Here is a 26,398-nt window from a genome sequence, read left to right as displayed (position 1 = left end):
CCAAACCTGTATCTCCTGTATCTGAGATTCATCCAGTCAGGGACCTTCGTTCAGGCCTTCAGCAGGTATCACCTGGACTACTGCAGATGCTCCAAACTAGTCTCTATGCTTCTGGTGTCTCTATCCTAACATCTGTTTGTTCTCCAGAGGGATCTTTCTCCAATCATCTCCCTGCTTGAAAGCCCTGGAGAGCTCCCCCCTGCAGAGTAAAGACCAAATTCCTGCATGACAAATATACCCCTTCTCTGCTGGGTCCTACCCTGAGTTTCTAGGGATTTCCTGCCATTTCCTTTACTGCCCTCCATGGTCTTTATGTCCTAACCCTATACTTCACAGCCTAGTTCCACATTAGAATCACCTGGAGAGCTTTCTTAACTACTGAAACTCATCCTCCCCCCCTCCGCCACCCCCCCTCCGCCCCCGACCTCATTCCTTAGAGGTGGGGCCTGGGCATCAGTTATTTGTTAAAAGGTGATTCTAGGGGCACCTGGGTGGCTCAGTCAATTGAGCGTCTGACTTCGGCTCAGGTCGTGATCTTGTGGTTCGTGAGTTTGAGCCCCGTGTCAAGCTCTGTGGTGACAGCTCAGGGCCTGGAGCCTGTTTCGGATTCTGTGTCTCCCTCTCTCTGCCCCTACCCTGCTCACATTCTCTCTCTCAAAAATAAACATTAATTAAAAAAAATTTTTTAAAGGCGATTCTAATGTTCAGCCAGGGATGGAACCACTAGGCATTTGCCCTCCTGTGAACACACCAAGGTCCTGTACCACCGACATTTCACACATAGCTTCCTCCTCTGTAATTCCTTTCTCTCCCTTTTCTGTATAACAAAACTTTGCTCATTCTTCAATATCTCCATAACTACCTCTTCTCCAAAGGGTTGTCAGATCCCTCCCTCCACCCAGGAGTTGGTTGCTCTCTGTACCATATTCTCATAGTACTTTCTACATTTTTTTGGATCGTGTTTGTTGTTATTTAAGGAAGGACCCTTATCTTATCCATAATGTGCCCCTAAATCCTTGCATAATGCTTAGCATCTTAGTAAAGTTTCAGTAAAATTGTACGCTGTCAACCTGACATCAGTGCCTGAAGAGACAGTAGTTTGACCCATTGTACAATCATTTATGTAATTACCTGAAATAATGTAAGATTAAAAAGCAGCTATCATGGCATGGTGAGAGTCAAATTTTGCTAGAGTAATTGAATTTTGTTCTATGATAATATGACAAACTATAACAAAGAGAAATTGTTAGGGTGGCCATGTTAAATAAATGACTCTATCTTAACTTCACTGAAGTTCTTAATTCTTTCACAAACAGCTTTCTCAATGATAATCTAGGAAAGCACTATCCCAATTATACAATTTAATTGGATGAGTAAGTAGTAGGACCCTAACTACCAAAGAAGGGCTTCTATGATTAATAATTTATAGATATGAATCAGTAGTATGATGCCATTGCAAAAAAAAAAAGTGGGGGAGAGCCCACGTGGTACTGGAACATACATCATTATTAAGATTGGTCACCACAACTCATCAAGGGGATGGAGAAATGTGTGAGGATTCAGAGATGAATGCCAAAGATAATTAAAGGAGTGGAAAAAGGTCCTATGAGGAAAGGTTGCATAATTAAAGCACAAGAAGGCTGAGAGACACACATTGGATTACTAATTTCATGTCCACACATATTTTTGTGAGTTTCTTTATCTGCAAAAAAACACAAAGCATGAAGAAATTAGCTTAAGTTAGAATAGGCAAGTTTTATTTGGACATTAAGAAAATATTCTATTTAATTGGATTACAAAATACAAATCTGATCATGTTATTCTCAAGTTAAAAAAAAAAAACATAACTAACGTCCCACTGCCTCTAACTCAAAGCCTCCTTTTTTCTTTCTTTCTTTTTTTTAATAGAGCATGTGATTTATTAGCTGATATGTGACAAATCAAGGTACGAGTGATTTTTAGGAATGACATACAACAATGGTTTAGGAATTTTTATTGTTGGAAATGAAATTATGAATGATGTAGAAATCATATATGTCATCAAAAATAGATGGAGATAAATATGAAAAAGGGGAAAACAAATGCAGAGTCAAAAATTGCCTATGTTGTGGTTCAAGTACTCTTTCTGTGTTATGTTGAGACACAGCCATGGTATATGATAGTGTTCTAATAGTAGGGGTTTTGTTTTTAATTTTTTTAGTGTTTATTTATTTTTGAGACAGAGAAAGACAGAGTGTGAACGGGGGAGGGTCAGAGAGAGGGAGACATAGAATCTGAAGCAGACTCCAGGCTCCAGGCTGTCAGCACAGAGCCCAGCGCGGGGCTTGAACTCACGGACCGTGAGATCATGCCCTGAGCCGAAGTTGGATGCTTAACTGACTGAGCCACCCAGGCGCCCCTCTAATAGTAAATTTTATTGAAAAAAATCTACATTTGTATGTTTTAAGCTGAAATAAAATGATTCCCTTCCTCTACCATTTTGAAGAGCACTTTTAAACTCCTAATGTAGAGTAATTTAAAACATACAGGAAGAAACTTGCAAGAATCGTACAAAGAAAACCCATATACCTTTACCCCAATATACCTATTATTCACATTTTACCCCATTTGTTCCCTCTCTATACTCACACCCTTCCCCCTCACACACATAATATTTTTGTTCTACCCAGTGGAGAAGAAATTGCATACATCGTGGTCCTTTACTTGTATATCCTTCAGGATGTATTTTCTAAAACTAACACTATGTTCTTATAGAACCACAGGACAAGCATCCACTTCAGGAAATGTAATACAGATGCAGTACTTTTACCTAATCTGTCATCTGTATTCCAGTCGTTTCCACTGATCCAATGACATCCTTTGTAGTGCTTCCTTTTTCCCTAGTACAGAATCCAGTCGAAGCCTCTGTTTTTCAAAATGGCATCTGAGGCCCTCCACAAATAAAACTCTGGGGTTCTGTCTCTCCAGTTCCAAGCTCCCCACCCCCTCCCTCCCAGGTTGAAGCCCCTATGCCTTTGTTTCAGCTCCTTGGACTGCTAGAATGTCTTACCTAACAGAACACCTACTTTTCTTGTTTTTTTCAAGCTCCATCTTTTATGAAGACTTTGCTTATGCCCTCCTCAGCCCAGATGGAATTGACCTACCTGGAAGCCAGGGGCAGGTGTTCTCTTTAACCCCTCCCACGTCCTGTACCTCAAACCTAAGTGTTTTTGAAATACCTTAGTGCATATTCATGAGTACATATCTGGGCCCACCCACCAGCCTCATCCCCTGCCATGAGACTAGGGTCTTTGAAAAAAGGAACGATATTGTATATTCTTTGTATCCCCAGGCTTTAACATAGGGTCTATCATACAGAAGGTGCTTTATAAATATTTATCAATCAGCAATGGAATACATCACTATAAAGAGCTGCTGCAGGAAGTTGCAGGGAGTTTGATCCTGTAGCGCTTCAAGATGAAGGAAAATTCCCCTTTAACCAGGGGCCTTAAAATGGCTCTAGAGAGAGGGAAATGAGTTTGCGATGGGGGAAGCTTAATCTCAGAAAGCTCTCCAGTTATATGATAGAGTGTGGTGAAATCAGACATAACCTTTACATGTAAAGCTTCCTGAGGTCTTGCACAACCTTCACAAGAACATAGACTGGTTTTTTTGGTTTTTTGTTTTTTTAACCCATCCCTTCATCTACCTCCCCTCTGGCAACCACAGTTTGTTCTCTATATTTAACAGTCTTTTTTGTCTCCTTTGTTTTGTTTTGTTTCTTAAACTCCACATGTGAGTGAAATCATATGACATTTGTCTTTCCCTGACTGACTTACTTCACTTAACATACTCTCTTGATTCATCTATGTTGTTGCAAATAACAAGGTTCATTCTTTTTTATGGCTGAGTACTATTCGTGTGTGTGTGTGTGTGTGTGTGTGTGTCACATCTTCTTTATCCATCAATCTGTCAATGGACACTTGGGTTGCTTCCATATCTTGACTATTCTAAATAATGCTGCAATAAACATAGGGGTGCATATATGTTTTTGAATTAGTGTTTTCTTTTTCTTTGGGTAAATACCCAGTAGTGCAGTTACTGGATCACATGGTAATTCTATTTTTAATGTCTTGAGGAACCTCCATGCCACAGTGGCTACACCAGTTTGCATTCTCACTAATAGTGCACAGGGGTTCCTTTTTCTCCACATCCTCACTAACACTTGTTGTTTGTTTATTTTAGCCATCCTGACAGGTGTGACGTGATATCTTGTATTTTTGACTTACAGGTCCCTGATGATGAGTGATACTGAGTATCTTTTCATGTGTCTGTTGGCCATCTGTAGGTCTTTTTTGGAAAAATGTCTATTCAGGCCCCTGCACATTTTTAATTGAATTATTTGTTTCTTTGGTGTTCAGTTGTATCAGTTCTTTGTATATTTTGAACATTAACCCCTTATCAGATATATCATTTGCAAATATCTCCTCCCATTCAGTAGGTTGTAACTGGGTTTATTTTTTAATATTTTATTTTATTAAAAAAATGTTTTAATGTAATCTCTACTCCCAACATAGGGCTCAAACTCACAATCCTCAGATCACGTGTCACATGCTCTACCAGCTGAGCCACCCAAGTGCCCCTGGATTTATTTTTAATTCTGAACTAATTTTAGATTTCCAGAAGAGTTGCAAAAAATAGTGCAGAGAATTCCTAGAAATTCTTCACTCATCTTCCCCTGATATTAATATCTTCCATAACCATAAAACAATGATCAAAACTAGGAAATTAGCATTGGCACTATGCTATTAACTAAACTACAGACCTTATTCAAATTTCACCAACTTTTCCACTAATGTCTTTTTGCTCTTCCAGGATCCAATTCAGGATCCCATATTGCATTTAGGTGTCATGTCTCTTTAATTGCCTCCAATCTGTGACAGTTCTTCAGCCTATCCCTGCCTTTTATGATCTTGACACTTTTGAAGACTATTAGTCATTTGTTTGTAGAATGTCCCTCATTTTGGGTTTGTCTGAAGTTTTCCTATGAATAGATTGAAGTTCTGCATTTTTGATAAGAATGCCACGGAAGGGGATATGCCCTTCTCGAAGCATCATATCCAGAGTTCATGATGTCATAAGTTTCATTAATGGTTACATTGAATTTGATCACTTGGGTAAGGAAGTTTTTGCTGGATTTTTCCCTATGTAGTTAATCATCTTTCCTTTTGGAATTAGTAAGTGTCTTAAGAGATACTTTGAAACTATGCAAATATCCAGTTTCTCCTCCACCTTTCATTCACTAATAGTTGCATCCATCAGTGAATGTTGTCTGTAACAAATCTTACTGTGGTATTTACCTAATAGTGAATTTTTTATTTTCCTCTTTCCATCAACATTTATTCACTGGAATTCTTCTGGAAGGAGAAGCTGCATAGACTGGATTTAGGTGCAGAATGTCACATACTTCTAATCAGTATTCTCTGATCTTTTGGCTTCTCAGTAATTAGTTTGACAGCTATAGGGGGTTTTTTTTTGTTTGTTTGTTTTTAATACCTTTATTTTCAAGGTGCCTGGCTCAGTTGGTAGAGCATGTGACTCTTGATCTCAGGGTCATAAGTTCAAGCCCCATGTTGGGTGTAGAGCTTATATTTAAAAAAAACTTATTTTTATTTTAGCTTTTATATTAATGTTTACATAAAAGCATTGCAATCACTTAAGTTATTACTACATATTCTCTATTACCAGGCAGACTGAATGACTCAATTTTATAAATTGAAAAATCAGTGATTTATTAAAGAAAACACAACTGAATGACTTTTTTTTTTTAAGTTTATTTATTTTGAGAGAGAGTGAGCCAGCATGAGCAAAGGAGGGACAGAGAGAGAGGGAGGGAATGAATCCCAAACAGGCTCCATGCTGTCAGCACAGAGCCCTGTGCAGGGCTCTATCTCACAGACTGAGATCATGACCTGAGCTGAGATCAAGAATCAAATGCTTAACTGACTGAGCCACCCAGGTGCCCCACAACTGAATGACTTTAAAAGGGCATACCCTACATATAGACCTTAAGAAATTAGTTGTTCTTTGTTTAGCTTCTGTACGTCTAGTAGTAAAAATAATACTGTTGATGCCTAGCCACAAATAGTTCGTGGAGCACATGTAAGTTCCGTATCAGGAGAGCTTTAATTTTAGCATTTCTTGGCTTTGTTACATTGGAAATCGTAGCAGAATTACACAGAACACAGTATATTTAGTACTAAATCTGGACTAAATATACAGATTCTTGTAGCTCGGCAATTTTTGTCGACCATAGTTTTCATGCAGTGTTTGCCCACAGTGGCTGGTCAGCAGAAAAGCATTGAATTGGAACTGATTCATTTCTGAGTCAGTGACGAATTCACTTTCCAAGAATGGTATCTCTCATTTTGTAAAAATTGGAAAAGAGCATTATTTAGGCCAGAGGTTGGCAAACTTTTTCTGTAAAGGGCCAGATGATAAATACTTTAGGTTTTGTAGGCCATATAGTCTTTGTCACAACCACTCACCTCTGTTCTTGTAGTGTGAATGCAGCTGTCGACACTATGCAAGTAGGTGGCCATAACTGTGTTCCTATAAAACTTTATTTACAACAACAGGTGGCAGCCTGGAGGGTTATAGTTTGCTGACTCCTGATTTAGATGATAAAAATACCCAAACTTAAAATGTACCTTGGCAATTACCCTTGTCTCTCATTTTTCTCTCCAGGCAGAAGACTGATCTTTGAAAATATGTATTTGGGAGATAGTCACGTTCTGTTGAATACCTTGGGCTGGTGCTGCCATCGAAAAATCTGGTTACACTCCGGGGAGGCCTGCTGCCTCTGCAGGACTGCACCACCTCGGCCCTGAGATGAGTGTCCGGCCTGAGCGGGCACACCATGAATAGATACACAACGATCAAGCAACTTGGGGATGGAACCTATGGTTCCGTCCTACTGGGACGAAGCATTGAGTCTGGGGAGCTGATTGCTATTAAAAAGTAAGTTTTATTCTTCACTCGCATCAATTCATCCTCAACTATACATTGTCAACATCGTTTTAACTCTACCTTCTGCATTTCTCATCATTGCAAATTTTCTAAAGGTGCGTGGATGGGAGGCATGGAGGAAAGTCTTAGACATTGATTTCTGTGGGCTTGATGACTGTTGGCCCTGGAATGCTCATGTCAGAGGTCTTAAACACATTCCTACTTTAGATTTGCATATGATGCGAGTACTTTTCCAGAGTGTCTTATATTGTGACATAGTAATGAGAAGGGTAAGAAATATTTTATTGGAAAGGAAACTGAAACCCTGAGAAGGACTTAATTTGGATCATTTACACAGGTAGCAGTCTGGGGACTACTGTCTTCACCTCCCCACCCCACTTGCCTTTTGCAATCTGAGTCCAGTCTCACTGTCTTAGTTATCTGTTGCTGCATAACAATTTACCCCAAGGATTCATGGTTTAAAACTATACACATTTATTATCTCACAGTTTCTGTGAGTCAGGAGTCTTGGCATGGTTTAGGTGAGTTCTTTAGAGTCTCTCATGAAGCTGCAATCAAGGTGTTGGCCAGTGCTGAGGTCTTATCTGAAGGCTGGGCTGGGAATGGATCCACTTCTAGGCTTACTCACTCACGTGATTACGGGCAGCATTCAATACCTACTGGGTGGTTGCACCGAGGGCCTCAGTTCCCTGCTGGCTATTGGCTAGAGGCTGTTCTCTGTCCTTTACCATGTGGGCCTCCCCAGAGAGCAGCTTACACCATGATACCTTGCTTCAAGACTTGGGGGCCACAAAGGCAATGAGAGAGGCTTCTACCAAGATGGAAGTTACATCTTTTTGCTTTTGTAAACTAATCACAGAAGTGACATCCTCTCACAGATTGCTGATTCCATTGGTTAGAAGCAAGTCATTAAAGGAGAGGTGTTATGCAAGGCTCTGAATACCAGGAGGTGGGAGGCTTCGGGGACCATTTTAAGGCCTTCCTGCTATACCCATCTCTATATCTAGTCACTTTCTCAACATCTCCATTTTGGATACCTGCAGACACGTCAGACTCGTTATGTCCCAAACTGAGCTTATATCCGACGTTTTCCCTCTCTTGCCCCAAACCTGTTTCTCCGTCAGTGTTTCCTATCTTGATAAATGACACTGCCATCCCCTCAAAACCTGCATGTCCTCCTGACTTCCCTCCATAGGCCCAGCATTGGCCGTCTAGACCCATAGATTCCAACTACCATATATTTATCTGATCCACCTACTTCTCTGTATTCTCCCTGCTAACCTCCCATTCAACCCATTATCATTTACCACCTCTGCCACTAGAGGAATTTCCCCTGTAGGGATCCTGGCTTCCATTCTACCCCCTCTCTATTCCAGTCTGAAAGAATTACTTTAAACACATGAATCTAATTGTCTAAAACCATTTGTGCCAAACGCTGTGTCCCCTCTGCCCCGTCAAGTTGCCTTGTCCTACCTGAATTCAGCATGCTATGTGTACAGTTCTGTGCCTACTACCAGCACCCCCTCCCCAAGTGCACTTGAGAGACTCTCAACCAGGGCACCTTCCACACAGGTCTTTAGAAGGTCCCCAGCAGGACTGAGCCCCAGTTGCCCACCTTGGTATCAGCTCAGTAACGCACCCTTTAGTGGGTTTCCCACCCCTCCGTTCCCAGTTTCTCTGTTCCTTGCCCTGGCTTTCTGGAATCTCATCCCAAATAAACTACCTGCACCCAAGTCCTTGCCTCAGGCTCTGCTTTCAGAGGAACCCAAACTACAGCAGTTTGCAGTATCTTCCTATCAATTTTAGGATCAAGCTCCCGGTTTTTAATGGGACCTAAAACTTGCCATATCACTTGGCCACTGCCTGATTTCTTCAGCCTTCTCTCCTGTCACTACCCCACTGTCGATTTTGTTCTAGCCACTCTGGCCTTTCAGCTTCTTGAACTCACCAAATATCTTTCTGCCCCAGTCTTCACATGATATTCCCTACCTCCCACCTTCATAGGCCAATTGATCCTTCAGGTCTTAATTGAAACATCACCTCATTCCACAAGTGCTTCCTGATACACCAGGCTAAATTAGGTCACTTTAGGGTTCACTCTCACCATGCCCTGTGCCTTTCCTTCCTAGCAATCAGCACAGAAAGTGATTAAATGCCTGCCTTCCCACTGCAATGTCAGTTCCATGAGGGATGCCCCTCTCATTGTATCTCCAGTGCAGACAAAGCCCCTGCCACGTGGTTGGGGGCTAAATAATATTTGGGGCATGAACAAAGGAACTGATTACTCTGCTAGCAGATGGTATGACGCTGGGAACAGAGTATGAGAGTGAGGTGGAGAGATGGAAGTTGGTCTCTTATTGGCCAACAGTGAGACCTTGGGAAAAATGACATGACTTTTCTGTTTCTTCGTTTCCTCACTTGCCCCATCTATTTCCTGGGGCTGCTGGAAGAGCCAAAGGAGACCATGTGATTGTAGTGCAATGAAAGATATAACCTTGAAACTTGGATTTCTGGTTGGCCCATAGAGTTCTCTCTCTCTCCCCTCAGGCTGTAGGCCGAGGTTGGCAAACTTTTTCTGTACACGGCTATGCAGTAAATATTTCAGGCTTTGTAGGCCATATGGTCTCTATCACAACTCAGTTCTGCTATCGTGTAAAAGCAGCCATAGGCTATGTATAAATGAATGAGTGTGGTTGTATTCCAATAAAACTCTTTATGGAAGCTGAAATTTGAATTTCATAAAATTATTACCTATCATGAGATCTTCTTTTTCTTTTGATTTTTTTTCCCCTCCCATTTAAAAATATGATAAATTGAGGCACCTGGGTGGCTCAGTTGGTTGGGCGACTGACTTCAGCTCAGGTCATGATCTCACGGTTCGTGGGTTCGAGCCCCACAGAGGGCTCTTTGCTGACAGCTCAGAGCCTGGAGCCTGCTTCTGATTCTGTGTCTCCCTCTCTCTGCCCCTCCCCTGCTCATGCTCTGTCTCTCTCTGGCTCTCAAAAAATAAATAAATTTTAATAAAAAAATTTTTTTTAATAAAAATACGATAAATCATTCTTAGCTCACAGGCTGCATGAAAACAGATGGTGGGGTGCAGTTGGCTCATGGGCCATCATTTGCCAACCCCTATACCAGAGGGTCTAGAACTGTGTTGTCCAACAGGGTGGCAAGTAACCAAATGGCATTTAAATTTAAATTTTATTAAAAATGAAGTTCCTATAGTGTGCTAGCTGCTAGCCATATTCCACTACACAGTACCCATATGTGTCTAGTCCAGTGGCTACCATACTGGATAGTACAGAGCATTCCCATCAGTACAGAAAGTTCTATTGGAGAGCTCTAGTATAGATCAAATAAGCCTGAGGGATTTGCCTCCAGGGCAAGGTTAGCCAATTAGTGATAGAACAAGACAGCAGGCAAAGCCTCCTTGGACTGCACTGTACCATCCCTTTGGGGCAGCTTTGTGATGTGGCATCAATCGCACTGCCAGATTGTCAAATAGAATGCTGTTTTGGATAGTGTAATATTTGGTAGAAACTGAAACTGACTCTAAGCACTATTCACTGGATTTAGAATGGAAACATTTTTGAACAAGAAAGTTTAGCCTGTTACTGGGAATAAGCATGCTATTTGTTTCTTTGTTCTCTTTTAGAATGAAAAGAAAGTTTTATTCCTGGGAGGAATGCATGAACCTTCGGGAGGTTAAGGTATTTATTAATACACCAGGGGATAATTTATGTATGGTTGATTAAAATAGCTTTATACATGCTTAGATTTGTGATTGATTGGAGTTAGTCATGCTGTTTGAATTGTTTCATTGATGCCAACAAAAGGGGGCAAATGACAACATTATACAGCTAATAGCTCAAGGGAGAAGGTTGCCATGCCATTATATTGGTGAATATACTTTTTTAAACTTTGGTATTAGATAAACCACGGATTTATTTTGATCTCCCTAGTTTCCCACTAATGTCCTTTTTCTTTCAAATTGTGATGAAACACACATATGTAAAATGTACCCTATTACCAGTTTGTAAGTGTACATTTGCTGGTATCACATACGTTCATACTGCTATGCAGCCTTCGCCTCCAGGCACCTCTAAAACTCCCTTCATCTTGTAAACCTGAAACTCTACCTACAAAACAGTAACTCCTCGTGACCAATCCCCCAACCCTTGGCAACTGCCATTCTACTCTCTGTCTCTATGACTTTGACCACTCTGGGTACCTCATGTAAGTGGAATCATTACAGCATTTGTCTTTTTGTGACTGGCTTATTTCACTTAGCATAAAGTCTTCAAGATTCTTCAAGGTTCGTGTCTTAGTGTGTGTCAGAATTTCCTTCCTTTTTAAGGCAGAATCATATTCCACTGTAGGTACAGACCACATTTTGTTTATCCATTCATCCATTGGTGGACACTTGGGTTGCTCCCCACCTTCTGGCTATTGTGAATCATCCCATTTCTTTTATTTTTTTTAAGTTTGTCTGTTTTGAGAAAGAGAGAGAGAGAGAGAGAGAGAGAATCTCAAGCAGGCTCCAAACTCAGCACGGATCCTGACATCGGACTCAATCCCACGACCATGAGATCATGACATGAGCCGAAATCAAGAGCCTGCTGCCTAACCGACTGAGCCACCCAAGCGCCCCTGGACCTTCCCATTTCTTTAAGCTCTTCCTTTCCACTGGCTCCTTCTCTTCAGCCTATAAATAAATACACGTGCCTGCCATTCTCCCTAATCAGCCTCAGCCTTCTCTCTCCGGGAGGTTCCACCCCTTCCCTTTCCTTCCACCCCTTCCCTTCTCCCTTTGCCATCATTTCCCCACCTGCCATGGACTTTCCATGTAATTGAATCAGGCATCTGCCCCTGCACCTCTACTGAAGCTGCTGTCCTAAAAGTCACCTGTTGCCAAATCCAGTTCATTTTTCAGACATTTTTATGCCTGTGGTGTTGGATGCTGTCCTCTCCCAGGACTGTGTAACTCTGCTTTTGTCCAGCTGTCCCACCTCTTTCTTGCCTCAGCAAGTGCTCCGTGGTTCACCCTTTAAATAGTGATGATTTCTTACATTCCATCCTTAGCAATTTTCTTCTTTGCTCTGAACCTCCTCCTGAGTAATTTCATATCTTTGCCTTGCTTCAGTGGTCTCACCAAATCTCTTATCCTGTGTACGCATTAGACCAGGGGTTGATGAGTGGCCACGTCCTGTTCCTGTAAATGCAATTTTATTGGAACACAGCCATGCCCACTTGTTGCTGTAGTGCCTATGGCTGATTTCATGCTTTGATGGCAAGGTTGAGTAGTTGCAGCAGGGACTACATAGCCTCGAAAGCCTAAAATATTTATTCTCAGTCCCTTTAAGAAAAGCTTGCTGACACCTGTTTCAGGCCCATATATCCAGCTGCTTAGTGGACATCAGTGCCTAAATTTTCTAGAATGTCTGCTTCCCCAGTCGTCCTGTTTTTCCCCTCTTCTGTTAATTATCATTTACTCCTTCACCCACAAACTGCAGCTCATTGCAGGTGCCTGCGTGACCTCACTCCCTCCATATCTCACCCCTCCTGTGTGCTGCTCCCAGAAAGATCTCCATTCCATTCAGCTGTTCACACACTACGTACCGTTTACTGAGAAGCTATTATGAGCCAGGAAGCACCTTAGGTGCTTTACATGCACTGTCTTATTTTATCGTCACAACTACCCCATGAGGAAAATTTTAGTATCTTGAGTTTGCTGCTGAGAATAGCTCAGGCCCAGAGACTCAGTAACTTGGCTTGAGGTAAATACAACTCTAAGCCACAGAGCTTTGTTTCAAACCCACATTTGTTAGCTTCAGTGGGTGTATACCTGGCATCCAAACAGTGCCTTCCCTGCCCACTTCCCCAGTTGAAGTCTTCTGGGCGAGCCTCCTTCAGAACCTAACTGGGGTAGTTCTCGTCCCTCAGGCATAGCCGACTTCCCCCCCACTCCCACGCCCATACCTAAGAAGGGCTTCTTTCAGGACTCACTCTTTCCCTTCCACTGACTTCTTTATCTGGATGCTATTCTTCCTTCAAGTCACATTTCAGATGACATACTCACTGACCACTCAGGGTTTGCTGATTGCTCCTTCTTGAAATGTTTCTGATGTTCCTTGTCTCTGTCATTCTCTTGACCCTAAGAAGATCTCCCTTATTCTGTTTTATGGATTTTGTATTTGTGTCCTCTCTTCCCTATTAGGCTGTTTGCCTCATCTAGGCAAGGACTGTGTCTTCTGCCCCAGGGTACCTTTGGGGAGCAATAATACATTGCAGTTTTGTTAATAGTTAAGAACCGTCACCCAAATGGGGATAAATAATCTCTATTAGGACTGCTGACCTGGGTTTAATTTGCTATTTCTGCTTCTCTGCTCTAATTGTCCTGCCTTTTCCTCTCCTTATAAACTCTTCCTGGGCCAAAATAAGATGCCTTCTATCTGTAAAATGAGTCACATGAAATTCCCCCCACACAATTAATCCCTTTTATATTAAACTAATGTAGACTTTAACTTGCCCGTGATCCTTGCTCAGAAAAAAACTGCAAGGGGCACGGGGGTGGCTCATTCGGTTAAGTGTCTGACTCTTGGTTTCGGCTCAGGTCATAATCTCACAGTTCGTGGGCTTGAACCCTGCATTGGGCTCTATGCTGACAGCATGGAGCCTGCTCAGGATTCTCTCATTCTCCCTCTCTCTCTGCCCCTCCTCCACTCGACCTCTCAAGCTCTCTTTCTCTCTCAAAATAAACATTAAAAGAAGAAGAAACAAACAAACAAACAAACAAGAACTGCTAGCCCTTCTTAGACTTCTTAGCCAGCAATTTGTGCTCAAAACATATATCAGGCCAAGCATGGAAGGTACCCTACTCCTTGCCTAGAATCCCCTTCTCGAAAAGCTTAAAAACCTACTTCATTTTCCCCTGAATTAATTTGCCCCATTCATTCTGCTTATCCACTGGGCATCTCAGCCATTGCAGTGATGCGTTTTAAGCAAATAGGTAGAAAAGAAGGCCACAGGGTGAATACTTACAAGCCAAGCAATGTTTGTGCTTGTTACTTTTGGAGAACGTGGAAGCCAACTTAACTGAAACAGGTAATCAGCCACGTTGGGTGATTCTAGAAGGATCTGTCCTTTGGTTGAGGATTTCCTGCCAGAGGGGCTCCTTGGTGGGAGCTTGTCTTTCAGGGAAGAACCTCCTGAAGAGTTTTATTTTGTTCTCATTCACTGGCCACATTTCCTCTCCCTTCCCAGCTGCTTGAAGTTACTCTATCATATTATAGCACTCCCAAGCTCTGATTCTTTGGGTGCGTTATTACTGTCTTTCTAGATTTGGATATTTGCAGGGGCACCTGGGTGACTCAGTCGGTTGAGCGTCCAACTTTGGCTCAGGTCATGATCTCGCGATTTGTGAGTTTGAGCCCCCCATTGGGCTCTGTGCTGACAGCTCAGAGCCTGGAGCCTGCATCAGATTCTGTGTTTCCCTCTCTCTCTGCTGGACCCCTATTCATGCTATGTCAAACATAAGGAGGGCTTTACAGTGTATTCTTATTGGAGTCACTTCTGTGAGGAAAAGCCTTTTGGAATTGAACAGCTCATCCCACTGTCCAACAGCCCTTTGAGGCTCCCTTGAAGGAGACTGTCAATCAGGTTCTGACCATCTGGTGAGCAAACCAGCAGTTTCTCTAGCTGTCGTACATGAACAGGATCGCTGCTCACAAATACAAAAGTGTACTCTTTCCCCATCAACAAAATTAATAATGCAAACAGAAAATAGTGTACGCGTGGCTGTACTCACATGGATGTGCCAGGAACAGGAAAACTGCATGTGCGCCAAGATGAAGAATCAGGTCACGCCCCATTTTCTGAGCCACCCTCTTGTTTCTCATCCCCTGCCTGACATTTTTGCCTTTGCTGTTCTTAGAAGCAGAGCTATTTCTCCCATCTCACTTCAGGGTCTTTGCAGTGAGATTTCTCCTCCTCCTTTCTCCTTTAAAACTCACATCGTAAGGAGTGCTGTGTGCCTCATGGACACACATGAGTCAGAGGGAAATTGAGAACCTTGGGCTATGAGCCTCTTGTCTATTTGAACAATTTCCTGTCCAAAGGGTCTGCAGACTGTTGGCTGGTCATCTCAGCCCAGAGCAGCTGCCTTCTCTAATACGAACAACCAAAGCTTCAGCTTCCAGTTTGTTCCCTTCTGGCCATTTTCATGGCATGAATTCCATCATCTGGAGGGACTGCACCTAAAATAGGTCTGGCCCCTTGCCTGGCGCAGGATGCAGCCAGAAATACCAGTAATAATCAAGTGCTTACTTTCTAGTCAGCTAATCAAAACAGTTTTCTACATAAAGTTGTTATTGACTTCAGAGAAATACCATTTGTTAAATTGTCAATAAAATAGGAATTGCGGCATTTCTGAGGTTCTGGAATTAGATGTTTCTTCCTAAGTATATGTGGGATTACTTTTCTTTCTCAACAGCAGATTTCCTCCAATTTTTTGTGTTTTCCCCTTGCCTTTCAGTCTTTAAAGAAGCTCAACCACGCCAATGTTGTAAAATTAAAAGAAGTTATCAGGGAAAATGATCATCTTTATTTTATCTTCGAATACATGAAGGAAAATCTTTACCAGCTCATTAAAGAAAGGTACAGTCTGGGTCATCATGACTTAGAAATAAATATGCAAAGTGGATGGGTTTTCTTTTGTTGTTTGTTGCAGTCGTGCTACTTAGGCTTCACTGTTTAAAGCTGCCCATTAGATGAGGGGCCCAACCCACATTCCTGCTTTGGAGGCCTCATGATAGCATCACAGAAGCTACTTTCAGTGCAGCCGTTTTCATGTTTCGGTGGGTTATTCACGCAGAGAAGCTCAGATTGAACAGGTCCTCTGCAGCCCTCATTCCCACAAGGAAACATGGGCAGAACAATTACAGGTCAGGGTGTGACAGCTTTGTTTATTTTGAGACCTCCACTGAAAACTTGTAGGTTGACTGCACTTCCTTTCTTGCTATAGTGCTCAGGGGCTTATGTGTTGGGAAGAGGACACTAATAAAAAACTCACCTGCTATGGTCATTTTTAACTCTGAAAGTGAACCATGTAGAACCCTGGGGTATATTTTTCTAGTGGCAAGTGAGTGCCGTTCACAGCTTCTCTGCGTGGATTCGGTGAACAAATGCCATCCTCATTGTCACTAGCAACACTGAAGCTGTAAGGTTTGCCCAACCAAGGGAATATGGCAGGATCCACTATGTTTCATAAGGACTTTATCTGGAAGACCTCAGATTGTCCCCATTAAAATTTTTGAAGTTTTGTTTTATATTATGAAGAGAGAAGATTTTTATATGATAGATTGGAGGGATTTGGGGGGGGTGGTTACTATGATTTTTAATCTCTTTGTAACATAACTGAATATACTAATTACCAATATACCAATACACCAGTGTTTACAAGGTAGCCATCTTGTGTGGACAAATGGTTGTTTCTCTTTGGTCTTTATTATCGGAGGATCTGGTCAGATTAGTGTCTGAACAAATGTTTTCTTAAAATCTTACTATATAACCAAAAGAACATGAACACAGGGTATTCAGATTCATATGTAAATCTAGACTTACGACTTTTTTCCTCCTCTGCCCCATACAGAAATAAGTTGTTTCCTGAATCTGCTATAAGGAATATCATGTATCAGATATTACAAGGACTTGCATTTATTCACAAACACGGTAGGTGATTTGGAGTACTGTGTTTTTAATAGCAGTGAAATGTTGTCATCAGGTAGAAGATACAGGAAGCATCAGGGCCTTTTGTTAATGGACTCCCAGAAAAGGCTGAAAGAGTTGAGAGGCTGACAGTGGGTTTTGGAATACGTTATCTTTCATAACTTGATTTCTGAATTTCTCTCATTATTTATCATGTCTGTGTGTTCTTATTCTTTAGGCTTTAACATTAAGCTTGTCATAGATCTAAAATTTATTCCTGCTCATTATCTGGTGTATTAATGAGAAACCTAAGATTAGAATTCAGAGAAATTTCACGTGTTATGTTTAATCTGCTGCTTTGCTGTGGCTTCTCATTTTCCTAATATTAAAAAATGGTCTAACAAAATTTATTCAACACAGGAAAATAAAATCATTAAAAATGAGCAAAGAAAGACAAGACAAAACAAGGTATAGATATAGCTGGGGGGAGCGGGGGAGTTAATCAGCAAAATGCGTGTCAGCAAGTTCTGATTAGTAAAAGAAGCAGGCTACAGATTTAATTCTGAGCATTCTGAGCAAAATGGGAAACATGACCAACTGCATCCAACATAGTTACCCACTCCCCCCGTCCCAATCCGGTAAAAACGGTCCAGTTGCCCAAGAGAAGCGGAACTGTTCTTAGAACTAAGACCAGAGAGGTTTCTCTCGTGGATCCTTATAGACGTGACAGTATGTAATGTGACTTCATGGCAAAAATGAAGTGACAAGTTACATAGAGCAGTTTCATGTTGTATCCCTCTTTCTAGGCCAGTTACATCACCTGATCAGAGAAAACAGTTCTAATGGGGCCCAGTATGATTCATTGTAGGGATGGTCTGGATAGTTCAAGGAGAGATTTAGAATATCTAGAGGAATGGATGGCCACATACCCTTCAGGAAATTCTCCAATAAATACTATTGTTCTTGGTTGAGCTTTTGAAAGGTGTTGAGTAGCAATGACTTTGAGGCTATATTTTCTAGCAAATACCTGGAGTGTTACTACATCTCTGCCACTAACTGGACGCACACCCACCTTCTTATAAGCACAGAACCATGGGATGGACGTGTCCATTGGTGTAGCCAAGAGTTCTGTAGGGGGTCATCTGAAGTCACTTTAACTTTATAGACAGATGCGCCACGCGTTTGATCTTGCGTAGGCAGAAAGCCATTCACCCCCAGCCTAAGGATATTGTTGCCATTGCAAATATTGCGCCAGCAGATGAGTTTCATTACCCAATAAGGAACCTGGGTGGAAGCCCTTTGATAATACAGTCGGTACAGATTTGACACAAATTGGCAGTGAGTAGAAAAGACATTGTGTCACAGCTGGTGGCATAGGTCACCTGGGATCCTTCCCAGCCTCCCTCTTCCCCTCTAAGTAGTCCTTTGGTAGAGACTAAATGAAACACACAGAGAGGCTATCTGTGCAAATCCATGTCAGCCTCGGCACATACTGAATAATCGAGTAATATGCAAGACTGAGTCCACTTGTGAACCAATTCCAGTAAAAAGTTTTTAGTAAAAGGTCAGCCTCCACAGGCTCACCAAAAGACTGAGACCTAATCATAGGACCCCAGAGCTTCTTCATTCTCCTCAAACCTCACCAACACATTAATAAAGGCCCATTTAGAGCACTTCCATCTACCCAGCACAACATGTCTGGCTCTGAAGAAAAAAACAGAAGGCATACTAAAAGGCAAAAAATTAAGGTTGAAGAGACAGGCAAGCATCAGAACCAGTCTCAGTATGATAGTGTTGTTGAAACTGTCAGACCAGGAATTTAAAACACCTATGATTAAAATACTCAGGGCTCTAATGGATAGAGTAGACAGCATGCAAGAACACACAGGCAATTTGAGCAGAGAGATGGAAATTCTTAGACAGGATTTAAAAAATGCTAGAGATCTAACACATTGTAATAGAAATGAAGAATGTCATTGATGGGCTTATTGGTAGACTGGATACAGATGAGGAGAAGAATCTCTGAGCTTGAGGCTATCTCAGTAAACACCTCCAAAACTGAAAAACAAGGAGAAAAAATATGGGGGAAAAAAAACCCAGAACAGAATACTCAAGACCTGTGGGGCAACTACATAGGTGAAACATACATGTAATGGGAATACCAGAAGGAGAAGAGAGAAAAGAATGGAACAAATATTTGAAACAATGACTGAGAATTTCCCACACAATGTTATAGGTTAATTATAATTGATAATACTTGGATGGACCCAAGGACATCATGTGCAAATGAAACAAGTCAGAGAAAGACAAATACAGCATGATATCACTTATGTGTGAAATCTAAAAAAGCCAAATTTGCAGAGACAGAGAATAGAATGGTAGTTAACAGGGGCTGGGGGGTAGGGAGAGTAGGGAGATGTTGGTCAAAAAGCACAAACTTTCAGTTAGAAGATGAATAAGGATATAATGTATGGTGTTGTGATTATAACTAATAATACTGTGGTATATACTTGAAAGTTGCTAAGAGAGTAAACCTTAAATATTCTTGCTACAATAGAGAAATAATTATGTGTGTGTGTGGCGGGGGGGAAGGTCAGCCTGATCTGCTGGCATTGATAGAACCTTCAGTTACCAGAATTCATGAAGGATGGCATGAATTTGCAAAACATGAAAAACTTCTGGTATGGTGTCTGAGGGACAAATAGGGGGAGAAGGGTAACTTACTAGGTTTAAGAGCCTGGGAAAAGGATATGATGAGAGATCAAAGTTCTTACTTTGGTTCTTACTATAAATTAGATTCTCAAAAGAGAAAGGTCAACCAGAATGTTTTCACACAGGGACAGTCATAGCATCTGAGTTACTGGGCTGTTTGCTCAGTACTGGAAACTGAGAAGTGGACCTAAAAGAAAGTTAATATTCATTGGCTTTCCCTTCTTTTCCTTTTGGTTGCTTTTCATGAGATTCAGGTGTTTGTTGCCAGAAAGAACTTGTAGCCTTCTACCTGGGTCTCTATCTAATCCCATCAAATGAACACACACACACACACACACACTCACACATGCACACATCCACACCCACAAATGCCCATGAATGTGTGCACATGCAATACATATTTGTATCCTGTAATTTAGCATCCAGATACTATTGTGACACAACAGCTCTTTGAAGCTCTGCACTCTCAGTTTCTCTTACACTCCTTGGACACTTGGATTGCGTATGAAGACAGTGCAAGGGAAGGCTCAGTTCATGCAGCAAGTCAGAATACCTTTGCTCTTAGCACCACTGCTGCTACCAAATATTCTTGTGGACACTTCTCCCCAGCTGTTGAGTGCCCAGTTCTAGTTTGAGCTTAATAACATTTCATCTGTCACCTTTCTTATTTCCTTGCCAACTTCTTAGTTAGAAAGGACAGATGGTAGCTATTCCTTCCAAAGAAGAAGAAACTGAGGTTCAGAGAGGTTTGAAGCCCTGTCAAAGACTCCACTGCAACAAAGCAGGGAGGAGATTAGCTCAGATATCTGTGCCTATTTGCCATGCTTCACTAGAAAAACCCATCTTCTCTCAAGGAAAACAAAGGAATAAGAGGTGAAAAAAATAGCAATAATAATTGTAGGTGGGATGGATTTAATTTTACAGGTCTGATTTCATTTTTATTGATACATGATTTCAGAAACTGTATAATGGTTTTTATGTGGTATTGACTTGACTCTGGTTAAGTGCACATGTAACTCCGTAGTATCTATCCCTTTCCTCCAGTAATGGGAAAAAAAAATCATCTAAATCAGCTGTAATTTGTCTTGTTAGCTTGTTCTCACTGTGAGAAGGTGCATTCTGCCCCTAGAGAGTAGACTCCTTTGAGAGGGGAGAAGAGCGCTGCAGGTAGTTGCTATGGCCATAGTTCATGTCACTGAGTACTTCCCCCCCCCCAACCCTGCCCCAGGGAATGAAAACATGACTCCACTTGGTACTGATTGAGCAATGCCAAAGCATATGTACTTTGTCAGAATTAATAATTAATGCAAGCCTTGCTTCATCCTTGACCTGCCCTTACAAATATCCAGCTCACACTTACCTGTGCAAGCAATCAAGAATGCCTTAGCTAGCTTGGACGACAGTGTTCTGCCCTAAGAAGTGGTTCTCTGCTTCTGTGTTTCACTACTGCCTTGCATTGCATGACCTTGAGTCAGCCCTTGGCCTTTCTGTGTGTTGCTGTCCTAATGGCCTTCTTGAGGAAAACATTGTAGGTGTAAATCAGTAATATCTGTGAAGCTACAGCTTCCACAGCAGGAAGGCGCACTGCATAAATTCAGATTGCTTAGGTATTCACTGGTTATTTCCATATATGCATATCAGGTTCATCATTAACAGAATGTGGCGGAGGAGAGAAAGCCTTCTTTGTGGCTGGATGTTTTCCCTTGCCCAAGGGTTGTTAATGAAAAGTAAGCACAACACAGTTTCTGCCAGGATGAAAGGGAAAAATCCCTCTTTTATTTGACTGGCATGGGGTACCCTGAAATTAAATCGAAGGTCTGTTCCTGTCTTCTGGAAGCCAAGCAGTTTTGAACAGGAAGATTCTTATCTTGATAGCACTTGGCCTTTGCATGTTGTCTGAATGACCCAGCTGTAAGCATTTCCATTGTGAATCAGAAGCCCAGAGGAAGAAGTGGGCTTATTGTTGCAAGCTCCAGTGCACACATCAGCAGAACACGTACCTGGCTAAGAACTGGATCAGAGCTTAGCACTAGCTCCTCACAGGTGAAGTGCATGACTAGCTTCATAAGCCTTCATTCTTCTGTGCAAAAAAATGCAGCTGTGTCTGCCCACCCCCCTGTTGGGGGGTAAAATGAAAGGATTCATACTACTAATAATGACAAGGTCTTGCAAGGTGCCAGCATGCCAAGCACAGCTCTATGAGCTTTGCAAAATTAACGAATTTGGTCCTGCAAAACAAGCCCTTAAGGTAGAGGCTATTTTTTCCTATTTTACAGATTAGGAAAATGGGGCACAGAGAGCCTAAGTGATCTGCCAGACAGTGAACAGAATTGGGATTTGAAACTGGGCAACCCGATTGGTCTCCACACTTAACCACTATGCTGTATTGCCTCTCATATGGAAATTATAATGTTTTGTCAAAATAGAGATGAATAATAAATGTACATGACACGAGGGTCTTATAATTTTAGTTACCAAGGAGTAGAACTCATCGGTATAAGGCTAATAATAGCTAATTTAGTAATGGAAAGAACAGGAGGCTAGGTCTTCTACAGATATATTCACAAATGCTTTCTAGTTATAAAAGGCTTATACTCAAATACAGTCTAACAAACAGCATATGTCAGCTGACAAATACAGTTTTCATTAGTCATTTTTAAAAGTCTGTTTGCAGTTAGTTTTTTTCCTAGCCGTTGTTCCTCTGATTGTTTTGGGCCTGAAGTATGATCTAGAGAACGTGAAGCCGCTTAGACAGATACACAGGGGACCAGAATCTTCATGCTCCTCATTTTATTAGTGCATCTGTTCTAGTAGGATTAAAGAGGAGTTAGCAGTGAGGGACCGGATAAAGCTTGACTGATGGGAGGAGGTAGTTAGTGCTCACAGGAACATGACCTATAGTGGAAGCAAGGTACAAGGTCCAGAGTGCAAGAGGTTAGGTGTATCCCGGTACAAGTCGATGTAATGGGATGAACTGAGCAAGGATAAGGTGCAACTTTGTTGAGGTGGGTGTTACACGTGGGTGCAGAGGGAGCTTGCCATGGGGCTTGGAGGCTGGAGGACAAATGACTCACTATAAGGGAAATGCCACATAAGTTTGGAAATAATAATTTCACCCAAATAGAGGAGAAATGGGGAGTCTAAGAAGAGAAACAGCGTCCATCTGGACTTGAAAGGACTAGAACCACAAACCAAGATTTAACTGTGTGGATTGAGAGGGACAGAGTAGAGCAGAGTAGTACATTAGCTCTAGTACATTCTTATAAGATTGTGAATAATTAACCACCGCCCCACCTTCACCAGCTCCGGTGACTCACTTTTCCCATCTGTTCAGTAAGAAAATGATGTTTGTTATTTCTTTTTTTCACTGGTGTGTTTTTAAGGCTCTCTGAGTGTTTAGGAAGAGAGGACCCACAGTTCATATATTTTCAGGGTGACATAAGTCTTCCTGCGTGCACTGACGAAAGGTCACTCTCTGATAACTGCTTGTGTCTTTGCACATTCTTAAGCCGGTTCCAAGATGGGAGCATACAATCAGGCCTTCTGGGAGCTGGAGCGTGCTCTGAAGAACAGAGGGTCCGAACACGATGACTCAGTTATGCTGAGTCTTAGAAACTGCCCACTCTAGTGTGCGTTAACAATCTTTATTTTAATTTGTCTGATAATAAGCCATCCAAACTTATCCGCATCAAAAATTGTTTTTGGGGCGTCTGGGTGACTCAGTTAAGCGTCTGACTTCGGCTCAGGTCATGACCTCACAGTCCGTGGGTTTGAGCCCCGCATCAGGCTCTGTGCCGCCAGCTCAGAGCCTGGAGCCTTCTTCAGATTCTGTGTCTCTCTCTCTTTCTGCCCCTCCCCTGCTTGCACTCTCTCTCTCTCAAAAATAAATAAACATTTAAAAAAATTGTTTTCTTCCATTTTAAAGGCCATCCTTGACAAATACTGCATTACCCTTTGAGTATACTGATAGCCTCAAGTTTGGTTCTTACTATAAATTAGGTTTAATTTACTATTACTTTGGTTAGGATACTTAAGGGATTGGTGTGAAGAAGGCCATAAGGCATACATTGGTATAATGGCGGGATAAAGAATGAAGCAATGGAATATATACATGTATTTTTTTTCTTCCCATACAAACAAGGCACATATGCATATGCATACACATATGCAAATAGCCAACTCCCTGTGCCTATCTCTGGTCTAACCCAGGTAGGACTCCTTTGATCTTCTCTATGCCTTGGATAATGGAAAACAGAAGCAGTCGTTTGGTGCAAAAGGTACTTCCTCTTCTCACTTGTGGCCCTCTTGAATATATATGATCCCTTCTGCACTTTCAGCCTCTTCTGTGTGCTCTGTACTTATATTTATTTTGTGCATCTTAGCCATTTGCCTGCAGATGCATCATTATGCCATAATACCATCCATTTGGAGTGTGACCTGATACCAAGCTCTGGTGTCTTCACCAGGTGAACAGAGAGGAGTGTCTTTTGATTAAAAAACACTGTTGCTTTCCATAGTGCATGACATCTAGTGCATGTTCAAGTATGACTACATCACAGTTACCCTCCCCTTCCTCTAGAGCAGAGAGGGTTTTGGGGAAATAGCCTTGACTGGTAGATTTAGTCCTGCTGGAACTCCCCCCATGCTGAGGACTTCCTGCTCTGAGCCCTCAATGTCTCCCACACTACTTCAGGGTCACTGCTCTTCTCAGTTCTCAGTTGCTATCTTGTGAGACTTCCTGCCTCCTAGTCTTCCCTCTGTTGTCCCTGTCTACTTGACCAAGATAGATTTGTCTTCATTAAGCTCCTTCATGTTCCCTACAAACCTACTGAAGTCCTTTGTTCTGTCAATAATATGAAACCATCATGCTCCTGCCACAGTGCTAGGCATTCAGAAGAAATAGATCTGTAGCCTCTACCCTTAAAGTGCTCCATCTAATTATAGAGAGATAGTCAATATACTTGAAAATGGTAGAGTCTGCTCAAGCTCAGAAGGGAGAGCCTGTCATGTCCACCAGGGCAAGAACTATGCCCATTGAAGTTGCTTCTGAATCCACAGAGCCTCACATAGTACCTGGGCTGGAGTGGGCCCTCAGTGAATATTTATTGGTAGGATGAATGAGTGAAGAAGGCTAGCATAGTTTGAATGGCTTCCTGGAAGAAGGGAAACTCAAAACAGGTCTCAAAGGATGGCAAAGATTGGGATTGACACAGATAAAAAGGAACAAGGGTACAACATTGTTAATGGGAATAGACGCAGTGAACCTGAAGGAAATGAGGGATTTTATGTGATTGGAACACACTTTACACATACTGGTGATAAGTATTAGAAAAGAAGTCTATCTCTGTAGGTAGACTGAAAGGAGTTCAAGCTTCTTAAATAACTTAAAGGAGTCATGGATGCTTGTGTGTGTGTGTGTGTGTGTGTGTGTGTGTGTGTGTGTCAGTGACAAGGGAAAGACAGTGTTTAAATTATCAGGAAGTGTAGTAATCCAGAGAAGCTGGGGTGAGAAAGGCCTACCAGAAAGTGGCAGTGTAGGGATGGATGAGGAAAGCAAAGATTTAGGAGAAAGGAGTATAAAAGGGCAGGAGGGGTCAGATGGAGATATTTGGGTGAGAAACAGAACATATTTCCATGGCTGTTTGGGAAGGATCCAATATAACTACAAGAAACTGGGATATCTTATCGAAAGGTTTGGGAAGGAGAGATGATTTGGGAGAGGAGAAAAGTGGTTTGGAACAGGTTAATGGGGGGAGACAGTGACATACCCTGTTGGAGACGCAGGTCCAGAGAAGGGTAGGAAAGGCACATCAGAGATGTAGATCTGAGCGTTTTTAGCATAGAGGTTGTCAAGGAATAGTGTGGCTCTTCTGTGCTGGCTAGTGATTACTCCCATAATGTGCTAGTTGGGATCCACCTTTCACAACATTGATAATGACAGCACAGGACAAATAACACCATCAGCAGCATTCACGGAGTTGTATTTCCAGTTTTTGTGTTCCAGTGAGATTTAGAGTCACATAGGATGATGTCTCTGTCAATGATGCTCTGTACAAGTGGAAGGTTTTAGGTTTTCAGAGGCATTTATTCAGAGGCATTTATCACCGATCAGTGGGTGTTGGAGTGCAACAGTTGGAGGTTCGCATGTTGAATGACCTGCACACACCCCCAAAACTCTGCTGCAACTGAGACAGGATTCCCATTTGATGAGCTGTCTTTGCCTTTCACAATGTATGCTGCAGATACACCTTTTCTCCTTCGTTAGGCAAATAATAAACATTTAACACTTAAACATTTGTTGCAACACACCAGAATCTCAGATATGAGTAGGTCATATTCTCAGATCTCTTGTTCCTTAATCAAAAATTGCATTTGTGGTTTTCTTGTGACATAAACTCTCAGAACTCGTAAGACTTTTGTCTTTTGAAACGGTTTTAATCTCAAATTCTTTCTGGCTGACTTGGCCAGGGTAGGCATGATTTTTTTTTTTTTCCTTGAGTGACAATTTCTTTTTGCAAAGTTCTCTCAGCCCACAACTGAGTTTTGATCATTTAAAAGCTGTTTTCTCTCTTGGAAAAAAAAAAAAAAAAAAGAAATTATGAAGATCAGCTTTTGAACTGTTTTACATTTTGAATTCATCAGTGGGAAATGAAAGAAGTCCTGTGCATAGAGCCTTCAGTGTCATTCCAGGCTACTTTTCAAGTTACAGCTATTACAAAAAGAGAAATACAGCTGGAAAGAGCAATGTGGGAGCAAACGTGCATTTGGATTCCTTCTCCACTGTCTCCACAGGCTTCTTTCATAGGGACTTAAAGCCTGAGAACCTCCTCTGCATGGGCCCAGAACTTGTGAAAATTGCAGACTTCGGGTTGGCCCGAGAGATCCGATCAAGACCCCCATACACAGACTATGTATCCACCAGATGGTAAATACTCTTTCCTCAAAATTATTTAATTGCACTTCTTTAAAAATA

At 41.7% G+C, this 26,398-nt stretch overlaps 1 protein-coding gene across 1 annotated transcript in view; it reads left to right on the top strand.

Moving 5' to 3' along the window:
- The window catches only part of CILK1 (ciliogenesis associated kinase 1), a 56,837-nt gene that overhangs the window by 14,965 nt on the left and 15,474 nt on the right, over positions 1 to 26,398 (top strand). Inside the window, 5 exon segments of the mRNA XM_032593180.1 lie at positions 6,727 to 6,999; positions 10,664 to 10,718; positions 15,542 to 15,663; positions 16,658 to 16,737; positions 26,218 to 26,350. Coding sequence (XP_032449071.1) covers positions 6,899 to 6,999; positions 10,664 to 10,718; positions 15,542 to 15,663; positions 16,658 to 16,737; positions 26,218 to 26,350 — 491 coding nt within the window. The 5' untranslated portion in view covers positions 6,727 to 6,898.

The sequence above is a fragment of the Lynx canadensis genome, chromosome B2 (assembly GCF_007474595.2).
Source record: "Lynx canadensis isolate LIC74 chromosome B2, mLynCan4.pri.v2, whole genome shotgun sequence".
NCBI lineage: Eukaryota > Metazoa > Chordata > Mammalia > Carnivora > Felidae > Lynx > Lynx canadensis.
The sequence above is the reverse complement of the archived record's forward strand: the minus strand, read 5'-3'. Positions and strand labels throughout refer to the sequence as shown.